This window comes from Lagenorhynchus albirostris, chromosome 14, assembly GCF_949774975.1.
Source record: "Lagenorhynchus albirostris chromosome 14, mLagAlb1.1, whole genome shotgun sequence".
NCBI classification, from domain to species: Eukaryota; Metazoa; Chordata; class Mammalia; order Artiodactyla; family Delphinidae; genus Lagenorhynchus; species Lagenorhynchus albirostris.
The window spans coordinates 87,649,030-87,661,245 of NC_083108.1; the positions used below are offsets into that span (position 1 = coordinate 87,649,030).

Genomic DNA, 12,216 nt, shown 5'->3' on the forward strand with positions numbered 1-12,216 from the left:
GCAGAACTTTTTGTCCTGCAATTTTTTTGTGTGTGGTATGCGGGCTTCTCACTGTCGTGGCCTCTCCCGTTGCGGAGCACAGGCTCCGGACGCGCAGGCTCAGCGGCCATGGCTCCCGGGCCCAGCCGCTCCGTGGCATGTGGGATCTTCCCGGAATGGGGCACGAACCCGTGTCCCCTGCATCGGCAGGCGGACTCTCAACCACTGCGCCACCAGGGAAGCCCTGTCCTGCAATTTTAAGTGCAATCTTGAGAGGACCTCCTGGAGGCTCTGGGACAGCCCTGGTGGGGGTGTGCTGCTTCTCAGCTCCAGCCCTGGAGTGTGAAAGCCGCTGTGGACAGTACATAAACCGAGGGGTGTGGCCGTGTGCCAATAAAACTTTATTTATAAAAATAGGCAAGGGGCCGCAGGTCATCGTTTGCTGACCCCTGCCTTAGAGCAACACAAGAGGTGCCTGGCCCTGGGTGAGCCGCTAGAACAGGGTTCCTCCCTGGACGGCCGACCAGCTCTGGCTCCTGTGGGCGAGACATCAGGTCTGTACGGTTTAATCACTCTTTACTCGACTGAAGCAGTCACATCAGTCTCCTCGCACAAGCACTGCCAGGGGTTGTCTCTGAGGCCACTGCAGCTGCTGTCCCCATCCCCCCTCACCAGCCAGGGAGAGCCTAGCTCCGCTCAGTTTAGATGGAGGTGGTCACCGGGGCAGCCCCGCCAAAGGGCGGAGAGGTCAGGAGCTCGGAGTTCACAGGGGGCTATTGCTGCCTGGGGGGTGGACGGGAGCTTCAGCACATGCAAGGAGGTGGCCACTGGCGGCCCGACAGGAATACCGTAGAAAAGGCACGTGATTCAGGTCTGGAGTTGGCGGTCAGCTGATGCGCTCAGGCAGAGCCGCCAGCTGCGGGGGTCCGCGCTCCTGGAGGGGGAGAGGTCCCCATGTCCCCAGGACCCGCCGGCAGCTGAGAACAGGTCCCCCCCGAGGGGATGCGGGCACGACCAGGGCCCTCTGGGTTCCAGTGGTGGGCTGAGTGGGAGGGGCCCCACGCCTGCCCCAGGTCCTCGGGGTCTGCGCTGGGGCGGGGGCACAGGGTGAGCCTGGGGGTCAGTGCCGCCCTGGCTTGATCCAGTTTCTGATGGTCCACTTCTGCCCCGAGCACCTCTGCACCACCAGCCGGAGCCCAAAGTTGGCGTCCTTGGACATCTCCACCTCCAGGCACCGGCCTGTGTCTCTGCTCACGATGGGACCGCCCTGCATGGGAGGGAGACCCAGTCAGCCCGGGGGTCCCATCGCAAGAGCTTCCAAGGAGTGGGGGTGATACCAAGGCCAAGCGGGTCACTGCACGGCCACCTGAGACTCGGGGTCCTGACTCTCCCAGTCCCTCTGTCCCCCACCCCTCGGTCCCTCCTGACCCCCTATCCCCCATCCCTCTGTCCCCCAATCCCTCTGTCCTCTCGCCCCCGTCCCCGTCAGCCATCTCCCTTCTCCTGGAGTCCCAGGAGTGATCAAGACAGTGGACCCCAGGGCCGCTGAGACGGGCTTCTCCCCCAGAATTGCCCCCCTGACCCCTGGCATGTCTGATTTGCCCATCAGTCACCTCTGCAGGCCCTCTGGTCCCCCAGACATCAAGGGCCCTGGCCCAAACCCAAGGACCCCCAAGCTCATGTCCTGTACGTCCTCTGTCCTTCTCCAGACAGGTCCCTCCCATGCACGCTGGCCCTCAGCGTCCTGGCTCCAAACGCGGCCTCCTGGGGACCCGCTGGTCTTGTTGGGTCCACTTGAGACAGTGACAGCTCATCCCTGCAGCCTCTCCTGTAACCGGGAGCCCCCAGACAGGACCGTGCACGCATCTGTCCCAGGGTCTCCTGCGTGGGAGGAGTTGGGTCGATTTCAACAAATCTCTGGGGAGTCCAGTTTGGCCCGGCTTGGCCAGCAGCTGGGGCGGGGCTTCCGGGGCAGTCAGACCCCATCCCTTCTGCCTAAAGCCCCTCCCCAGGAGGCCAGAAGAGGCAGCCACAGGGCTGTGAACAGCCCGGCCCTTCCCTGGCTGTGACTGCTGGCAGGTCCCCTAACGTCCGTGAGGGGGTCACGTGGGAGCAGCTGGTCCAGCCCCCGAGCCCTGCAGCCCCCGCTGCCCTCGGCTTCCCCACAGGCTGGTCTGGCGGCCCGGGGTCCCAGCAGCCCGCTGACCTGGGTGAAGTCCCACAGCCGCTGCGCTGGCCGGGCCACGTCCTCACACTTCCTCAGGGCGGGCGTGCGGCCCCTGCCGTCATCCACCAGGCACTTGGAGTCGGGCAGGAAGGCGGTGGAGCCCAGGGGGCCCAGCTGCAGCAGGCCCTCGGCGCTGTACCGCACCAGCTGGGGAGAGGTGGAGCGGGCGGTGGGCCGGGGCTGGCCTCACAGGGGCCCGCCCGCCCGAGGCCCTGGAGGGAGTAGGTGGGGCATCGCGGGCCGGGCCAGCCCGGTCAGGGGCCAGCCTTGCTGGGGAGGGGCTGGGCCCCCGAGGAGCCCCCTCGGCCCCAGGGCGCCCGAGAGGCCGTGGGCGGGGAGCCCACAGGGGATGCATTCCGGTGGCCCCCGCGGCCCCAGCCCCCTTTCTTCCACAAATTCCCCCAGCGGGATGCTCTCGGACTCCTTCCCCGGAGCTCTGCTCAGACCCCTCCCTCCATGGGGCCCAGAGCCTCGGCCTCAGACGAGGAGGAATTCACACGTGCCCCGGGCCGCCCGTCTGCCCTCGAACCGGAGGCCGCCCCAAGTTCATGGCTCCAGGTCACGTCATTTGCCAAACACCAGCTAAGTAACACCTGTGCACCCACGAGGAAACCAGTGCTCTAGATTCCTCCGCTCCCCGGCTGTGTGGCTTTGGGCGAGTCACGCCACCTCTCTGTGCCTCGGTTTCCTCATCTGTGAGTGGGAGATGATGACAGTGCCGGCCGGGCAGGGCCACCGTGGGGAACCCACAGGCGTGTGGAGTGCAGGCTGAGCACAGCGGGTGCCGGGGTCCGTCAAGTGCTTCTCTCCTCTCCTTTCTCGCGTTTTCTCTCCCAGAAGAGTGGGCGCGCGCGCGCCCCCTGCTGTGTTTCCGGTACAACCTGGTGGCGCAGCACCTCCCCTGCATGTTCGCGGCCCTGCGACTCTGCCACCCCCGCTTAGCATGGGGCCCACGTTCTCTCCTGCGTCCTCCTGGGGGCGGGGCGTAAACGCGCGTGGCACCTCCCACGTCTCCAGGGCGAGGAGGCCCGAGCAGCAGGGGAGGCCGTGTGGGGAGGGGCCGAGGCCCCGGAGCGGAGCGGCAGCTCACGGTGGCTCAGACGTGGCCTCACCAGCCTGCCGGGTGGGCTGGGCAGTGCCGTGCAGAGGGGGTCCTGCTGCAGATCTGTGAGTAAAATAAAGACTGTGGTCCTGGCGGGCCATTCTGCCTGGGGACAGGTGGTCACAGATATGCTCGTGTCCCTTCTCTGTAAACTTTCTGAAGCCACGGAGATTTGAATATGGGGTCCGCAGCCCCTGAAATGTCCAGCACCAGCTCCCAGCCGGAGCCCCTGCCACCTGCAGCTTCAGCCTGGGAGGTACGGCCTGGCGGAGCTCGGAAGCGGGAGCCTCAGTGCCGGGGAGCCAGCACGGCCCGTGCTCAGGGAGGTCTGTCCCAGACGCCGAGCGGGGCAGCGAGCCGGGCTGGGAAGGGCTTCGGTGACCACAGGCGTCGCCGCTGGCTTGTGGGGAAGCCGTGTGCTTTTAGAGATGCGTTCTGAAATACTCTGAGGTGAAAGGACCTGACGCCTGCAACTTGCTTTAAAATGACTCAGAAAAAAATAAATGATGCGAATATGGCCCGAGCTGAACACCACTGCATCAGGATCGGGTGGAGAACCGTGTCTGTGAGGGGCAGGGACAAGCATGTGTGCTTCACGGTTACTGCTGCACGTGTTTTCCCTTCTTTTCCCTCCATAAACCTTTAAAAAGGTAAAAACTTTTCTTTGGCCGGCGGGCTGCTCTTTGCCGACCCCATGAGTGTGTGGTTGGTCATCTGAAGACTTCTCTACTTTTCTGGAAGCTTGAAAGTGGTCAGAATAAAACCTGACGGGTTAAAGGAAGGGCCTCCTAACAACCCCCAGGCTATGTCGAGTCCAGCCCAGGAGGGGTCCCACGCCCACACGGGGTGGACGCACCTGCCCCGTGTCCCTCTCACTCACACTGGTCAGGCCAGCACAGCGGACAGAGGACAGAGGGCTGGGCCCCATCGTGAGGGGTCCATGCACTGATCTGTGTCTGCTCCCTGAAGACTGTTTACTAACCATCTGTACGTGTGCAGATTTTGGTCCGAGACTGGCTTTCTTTATGTTGTAGGCTGAACTGCTTCCCCCCAAAAGTCATGTTGAAGTCCTAACCCCCTGGCCCCTGTTAATGTGACCTTATCTGGAAATAGGATCGTTGCAGAAGTGCTCAAGGTAAGATGAGGTCATACTGGGTTAGGGCGGCCCTAATCCAACATGACTGGTATCCTGATAAGCAGAGAAAACAGAGACACAGGGAGAAGGCAGGGTGAAGACTCAGCCACAGGCCCGCACAGGCCACGCGATGACGGAGGCAGAGCCTGGAGGGATGCGGCCACCGGACAAGAACTGTGGGACCACCGGGCGGGAAGGGTGGCCCTAAAGCCTCAGGAGGGAGCACAGCCCTGCCCAGGCCGTGATTTCAGATTTCTGGTCTCCAGAGCTGAGAGAATAAACACCTGTCATTTAAACTGGTTCCCAGCTGGCCCCAGGACACTAACACAGCCGGGGATCGGGGTTTGGGGATGTAGCTTGTCCCTGTGAACACCTCAGCAGCCTCCACTGAGACCAAACCGACTGAAGTCATTTGCAAAGGAGACACCACCACGGGCGTGTCCGGCCTGGTGGGCACATGGGTCCATCCGACCTCTCCGTGGGGCGCGGTCCTGTGGACTGGCCTCCCCGTCCACCTGTGTCCACATCCACCCTGGTTCCAGCAGCGAGGCTGCTTCTGCCGGCCGCCCCAGGGTCCACTCGCAGGTGGAGGGGGGCGCTCCCCCAGGCGTCACGCGGCGTCCTTGGAACACCCACACCTCACTCAGCCACGCGATTCGCTGCCCCAGACACCTCCGAGGCTGGCCCCACGCTGCCTCGCTCCACAGCAGGGCTCGCTGGGAAAGGACCACCGTCCACCCAGCCACCTGGAGTCGAAGAGGAGCAGGGCGTGTCCGGCGACGCCCCACAGACGTGGCCTCTCACCTCAGGTCTGTACCGGCCAGAGGATTCCCCTCCTGCAGCTGAGGGCCCAGCAAACTGGATTTCTCCCGGGAGCCCACGTTTGCACCTCGACGGGCGATTCTGCTTCGCTCTCTTAAGGCAAGGCCACGTGCCAGCCGGGGTCCTGTGAGGAGGCTGCAGGGGAGCCAGGGGAGCACGGTCTTCTCTGCCACCACAGGCTTGGCACGCCCCACCCGCGATGGACCCCCGCGCAGCTGTGTGGATGTCCCAGAGCGGGAGCAGGTTCAGAGAGCTTCAAGGGGGCCGAGTGTCATTTCGGGGGTTAATTTAAATCCCACCCACTGAGAAGAAGCATTGTCACTGCAAGCAGAAGGCGGGTCCGCTTGGGATTGGAAACATCAGGCTGCATCGGGGTCCAGCACAGCAGCACCACCACCTCTGGAAACACACCTGCCTGGGGTCTGGACACCCGAGTGGCTGTCGTTAAAGCCCTCCAGGTGATAAGAACTGGTGGCTAATGTGATACTTCCTGGGTTACGTCTACACTGTGGCTACCATTTACCCTCATTTTCCACTTCAGTCCACACGGCAGCCCTGAGAAATAGGTACCGTGATCATCCCCTCGATGAATAGGGAAACTGAGGCACGGGTGTCAGGTGATTCGCCCAAAGCAAAGCCGTTGCTCTTAATTTACCCAGGGCCTGAGCTCACAGCCTGCACGGCATCAGAATGCCCCGGCAGGCCTGCCTCTGCCCCCTGTGTTCGGGGCTGTGTCCCTCAGGAACGTCACCGCCACCCCTACCTGGGAGGACATCCCGTGGCAGGGGTACAGGATGGCACGGTCATCGTCTTCTGCCCCCTGGTCCAAGCAGTAGCCGCTGGCTTTGCTGTTTCTCACCTACGACCAGAAATCAAAGGAGAGACCCTGTCACAAGGGTGCTAAGTGCAGAGGCAGGCTAGAGGGAGCTTTACCGACCTGTCCCCCGCCCAGGACCTGTGGTCGCAGGAAGGGGTGGCCCTCCTGGGGTAAGAGGAGGGACGGGGGGAGGGGGGAGGAAAGGAAGTGGGAGGGCGAGAAGGGGAGGGGGAGGGGGGAGAGGAGGGGAAAGGGGGGAGGGGGAGGAGGGAGGGGGAGGGCGAGAAGAGGGAGGGGGAGGAGGGCGAGGAGGGGAAAGGTGCGGTTGGAGGAGGGAGGGGGCAGTGCCCTGGCTGGTGGGCTGGCTGCAGACGGACTGGCTGGGCTCCTCGGAAGGGATGACCAGGCCTGGCTCTGGGGGCGATGTGGACCGACGTGCCGTGCGTGCGTGCGCGTGTAGACCCAGCCACCCTCCCCAGGTGAAGCTCACCACAGAAGCGGTAGCCTTGGAAAACAGTGAGGAGGGCCTGGCTGGCTCCCGGGAACAGCCTCCCCACACTCACGCCTTTTGCTGCGTGACTGCAGCTCGTCCCCTCACCGGGGGTCGGGGGGCTACTCCCACAGCCCCCGAGTCTGGTCTGGCCTGGAGGCTTGCTCAGCCAATAGACGCAACGGAGATGGCTGTGTGCAGCTCTGAGCCGCAGGACACCTGCAGCCCCCGCTCTGCCTTGACCCCTGACTCTACCCTGAGAACAAGCCAGCTGCCCGCTGGGGCTGACAGACATGTCACCTACGCCCCAGTGCCCTGTTGACAGCCAGCCACCCTCCAGGTGTGCGGGTGAGCCTGTCCCCAGAGACCTGATGTCAGACTGGCCGAGGTCAGGGCTGCCCAGATGACCCCTAGACTTGCGAACAGGCACAGGGGCGCTGCCCGAACCCTCTGTGTTCTGGGGATGTTTGTTTGGCAGCACTAACTCACTGACACAGCACTCCCACCCCAACCTTGTCAGCTGGCGAAGTCCCTAACGTTGCGGCTTCTGTGGGCGGGCGCGGCATGAATTTAACTCATCGTGGTCAGGAGCACGCAGGGCAGCCTGGGAGGGGCTGGGAGGATAGTGGCCTCCCGCCCACGCTGCTGATGTGCACCCGTGGAGCTCCCTGCCATGTGGGAAACCTCTGTGTCCAGAGGAGCGGGAATCTGGCTTGGGGGTGTACCAGGAGCTCCAGGAACAGACGGGCCTCCTGGGATTATCCCCCGCCCCCAGTATCACTTCTGCTTGGCCCACCTAAGTTCATGCATTCCTTCGCCTTGGGGAGCCTGGGTCCCCATGGAGGAGCTGAGGCCTGGGGTAGGGGGAGGCCTGTCCCCCAGCACAGACCAGGACGAGTGGGCAGGAACGCGGTGCCCTCCCCCGGCGGGGGGAGGAGAGGTGGGCGTGGCCGTGCACGTGGGGGCCGGTGCAGACACGTGGGTCTTCCCACAGCTGGTGCCTGTACGGGTGTGAGTCTGTGTGTCCTGTCGTGCACTCGCATGCAGGCATTGTGGCACACAGACACGCTGTGTGTGTGAACGCAGCCGTGTGCAGGGCTCTGCGCATATGTGCTTACGTGTTCACGTGCCATTTTGTCTCAGTAACAAGTATTTGCACCGTGCAGGGCAGGCAGCTTGGGTGGGGTCTGCATACACAGGTGAAGATGTACAGGTAGCTTTCTGTGTGTCTGTGAGCAAAACAGTGTGCAAATGTACACTTCTGTGTCTGTGTGCACTTACACCCATGTGCATGTGTGCACGGATCAATGCATGTGCATGAGGGCATGTATAAACACACGTGTGCGACACAGATACGTATGCACACACGTGTCTCTGAATCTACTTTGTGTACCTCGGTATGCAGGCACGAGTGTGTGTCCCTGCGGCTCTTACACTGGTGTGAGTGTGCCCGTGCGCTCTGCTGGCTGCTGTCCGTGAGCGTGCGCCCGGGGACAGGCCAGGATGCCGGGAGGCGGGGCGCGGCGCGGGTGCAGGGCGCAGATATGCCGCGGAGGCGGTACCTCTCCGTACGTGAGCGTGTCGTTGTAGGTCCTCATCTCCGGGTACACGTTGTCCAGGTACCACTTGAAGCTGCGGCACTTCAGCCTCCGGCGCAGGGCCAGCCGCTCGGACACGTCCCCAAAGTCCACACCGGGGTTCTGTGAAGCCGGAAGCGAGGCGGGACGAGCGCTGCGGTGTGCAGAGCCCGCACCAGCCAGGCCTCTGTCCGGGGGGTTGGGGAGCCCCAGGCCCCCCATCACAGGAGCGTGCCCGCGCTCAGGGCTTCCCGGCCCCGAGCCTTGTCTGGGGGCCTTCTGCCCTCCCAGGCTCCTGGAAGGTCCAGGGCAGCGGGGCCGATGGGAAAGGCCTGGCATCTCCGGCCTGTTTGCAGCAGGACCAGCTGGAGAGCGGCCGGCCTGGACAGACAGCCACCGGCGGTGTGTGTGGGCCAGCTCGTAACACCCTGCACTCGCCGAAGGAAAGACCCGCCCTCAGCCAGCTCCCGGGAGGTGACTTCAAACACCCCGAGTATTGTTTACGGGGGCCAGGCCAGGTCGTCTGTGCTATAGGGTGATCTACGGGGGTCGCCGTGGGCATCAGCTTGACCTGTGCAGGGGCCGGAGACCAAGGCCGGGCACGTGGAGGTCAGCCCTGTGCACGTGATCCCCCGTAAATTCTGGAGGCCGAGGCTCGGGTGCGCTTCCCGGGTTGGTGATACGCTGTACATATTGTCACACATCGCAGCTGGGAGAATTAAGCGCAATTTCTGTGACTCCCCGGGAGTCATATCCTTTCATTATAATAAACCACAGCCCCCACGTAACAGCTTTTCTGAGTTCTGAGTCCTTGTCGCCCAACACTGAACCTGAGGGCGGTCCTGGGGGCCCTGACACTCTGTGACAGGTTGGGGACGTGGGTGGGTTTGAGAAAGCCCCTCCCCAAGCCCAGGTCCCCGAGGCTCTGATACCAGCTAAGGAAGGACCGTGGGCCTGGTGTGAAGGGCAGACCCTGGGCTGGACGCGGGAGCAAATGACCTTGTGAGCCCTCCACCTACAAGGCGGCATCACCCAGACATGGGGCCGTGAATCCGACTCAGTTCAGGAGGTTGCAGTGAAGGTGTTTAAAATACCAGGACGCTTTGCACATAAGGAAGATAATGTCTCTTAACTTTTTTGTTATATACTCGAAGCTCTATCTGCTGACAGCTAGAAATCCACGCACACGCGTGCCTGTGTGTGTGTGTCCTAATAAAAGGTCAAGCTCCATGCACACGCGTGCCTGTGCGTGTGTGTGTCCTAATAAAAGATGAAGCTCCTCCTGCGGGTGGGTGCTCCCAGGATGAGTCTACCCCAGAGACGCGAATCCTCCCGTGTCCAGGGGAGCAGAAGTGCGTGGGGCTGGGCCTGCCGCCAGTGGGGGTGAGCGGAACGGGCAGCCTGTCCTCAGCACTCCCGTGCACACGCACATACATGCATGCACACGGTGCACACACACGTGTACACCCAAGCCCCTTCTCCGGGCTGCCCCCCCCCCCAGGCCCTGGTTAGGACCCTCTGGCTCACACCCAGATCCTTCTTCCCGCCGGCCACAGGCAGACCCCTCGAACAGACCCCTCCTGCCCCCGCTCCCTGCAGGGCAGGCAGATCTGGCTGCAGACATCACACATGGGAGAAGCCGCCACCCCCACAGCAGGCGGGCCCTGAGAGCCTCGTGACAGGGTCCCGCGGGGGACCGAGTTACGTTCCGGCTCTGCCTCTTTTCAGCCGCGCACCCTCGTGTGCCTCAGTTTCCCAATCTGCCGTGTGGAAGTGATGGGGTCATCATTACGGTCATCGTATCACCGTGGCCTCGTGCAGAACTACGGGGAGAGGCTTCTGCGTGGCAAGGGGTAGGCTATGTGTCCCAGGAGGGGCTGTGGTCACCCTGGGGCAGCTCTCAGCGCAGCAGCGACTGCGACCCCGCAGTGCCACGTCTGCGGCCGCTCGGGGGCTCACACCATGGAGGGAAGGAGCTCTCGGGGCGGGAGGGAGGCGTGCCAACCAGCGTCACAGCTGCTGGAAACGGGCTCTGCTTGGTGAAGGTCATGAGGCCCCACCTCGCGTGGCCGGGCTATGCCTTGGATGACCACTGAGGCTGTCCCCGGGGGCAGCCCCGCCCCCAGCCCTCCCCCTCACCACCTGGTCCACCAGCTTACGCTCATGGGGATGTTCCAGGCCATGTACACGTGGGACTTGAAGCTGTCCATCCACACCTCGGCCGCCCGCAGGGCGTTGCGCTTTGCGTAGTAGTCAATGTCGTTGTTGTAGGGCTTCTTGGTACGCTCGATGTGGGCCACGCGGGAGCAGGGCAGAACCTCCATGCTGCCGCCGCACTGCCACACCTGTGGGGACCCGGGTCTGGATGGTGGGCCCGCCCCTCCCAGCAGCCACCGGGGCCAAGGACACCCTCCTCCCTCCCTGCATCCCCTGTTCTCAGATCCCCGGGACAGGCCTTCCAGAGGGCAAGGAGGCCCGGCCGCCTGGGCCGTTCCAGCGGAAGATGCCAAAGAGAAGCCATGGCTTTGGGTTAAGCCCACCAAAGCCTGGGGGCAAGGCTGCCTCCCCTTCTGGATTTCCCACCGAATTGCATTTCTCTTGCACGTCCCACGATCTAAACAATGGAGGGATTTTTTCCTGATATCCTGACAATTCATTATTATCCCTTTCCTATGGCCCCTGCCACCACTCAGTGTTTGCTCTGGGCCCAGGGCCTGGCCTGAGAGGGGTTACTTCCCACGAGCAGCTGTCCTCCCCCCGCAGCTGGAAGAACCAACCTACAGTCTAATTTTAAAAGAGCAGCTTGCGGGACTTCCCTGGTGGCGCAGTGGATAAGAATCCGCCTGCCAACGCAGGGGACACGAGTTCGAGCCCTGGTCCGGGAAGATCCCACATGCTGCGGAGAAACTAAGCCTGTGCACAACAACTACTAAGCCTTCACGCCACAACTACTGAGGCTGTGCTCTAGAGCCCATGAGCCACAACTACTGAGCCTGTGTTCTAGAGTCTGTGCACCACAACTACTGAGCCCGCGTGCCACAACTACTGAAGCTCGTGTGCCTAGAGCCTGTGCTCCACAACAAGAGAAGCCACCGCAATGAGAAGCCTGAGCACCGCAATGAAGAGTAGCCCCTGCTCGCTGCAACTAGAGAAGAGAGCCCCTGTGCAGCAATGAAGACCCAATGCAGCCAAAAATAAAATAAATAAATTTATATTTTAAAAAAAGAGCAGCTTGCTATGCAAACAGTGCTTCAAGCACCCCAGACACAGTCTCGGTCTAAAGGAAAAGTCTAAACAAACAGCTGTTTCTTCTGCAAATAAGGCTCCCCAAGTCCCTAAGCGCTAGAAGCCTCACTTGCGATAGAAACGTTGTCGCATCAGGAGCTCCTTTCATGCCTGCTTGCTTCTGCGCTGCCTCACCCGACACAACTCAGCCTCACTAGGCACGGGTCGTGTTCATCTGTTCTACTCTAGCCCAGCCTATGCGAGCCTACCTGTGCCATGAGGCGCCCAGATACTTGGTTCACACGGCTCTGGGTGTGTCCAGCTGAGATGAACTCAAGTTGGTGGGCTGAGTAAAGCAGATTGCCCTCCTCAGTGTGGGTGGGCCCCAACCAATCAGCTGAAGGCCTGAACAGAACAGAAAGGCTGAGGGAGGGACAGTTCACTCTTTGCCTGACGGTCATCGAGCTGGGCTGCTGGCCTTCTCCTGCCTTCAGACTTGGTCTGGAACCCACACCCTCAGCTCTCCTGGGCCTCCAGCTAGCCAACTGCAGGTCTTGGACTTCTGAGCCTCCGTAGCTGTGTGGGCAAATTCCTTATCATCTCTGGATAACCCAGACTAATGTCCTACCCTATCTTATCCCACCCTACCCCATCCCACTGAAAAAATGCAGTGCAACCCACCAGGTCGACTTCACCATGAACAACTCAGTCTGATCAACTTGGCCCAAGCTCTCTTCGGTCAGATTCTTACCCCTAAGCGTCTTCTAATTCAGACATTTTGGAAATGCCAGGCATGTGCTTACTCGCCTCATCTCACTCAACCCACCACGACCCAGGAAGGA

At 62.0% G+C, this 12,216-nt stretch overlaps 1 protein-coding gene across 1 annotated transcript in view; it reads right to left on the reverse strand.

Moving 5' to 3' along the window:
- Positions 1–995: 995 nt before the first annotated feature.
- Positions 996–12,216, reverse strand: part of GALNT9 (polypeptide N-acetylgalactosaminyltransferase 9) — a 90,550-nt gene continuing 79,329 nt past the window's right edge. The window contains exons 7-11 of the mRNA XM_060120860.1: positions 10,309–10,494; positions 8,135–8,272; positions 6,029–6,124; positions 2,186–2,353; positions 996–1,246 (exon numbers count right to left, since the gene is read on the reverse strand). Of these exons, the coding sequence (XP_059976843.1) occupies positions 1,100–1,246; positions 2,186–2,353; positions 6,029–6,124; positions 8,135–8,272; positions 10,309–10,494 (735 nt within the window). The 3' untranslated portion in view covers positions 996–1,099. The remainder of the gene's footprint in view (positions 1,247–2,185; positions 2,354–6,028; positions 6,125–8,134; positions 8,273–10,308; positions 10,495–12,216) is intronic.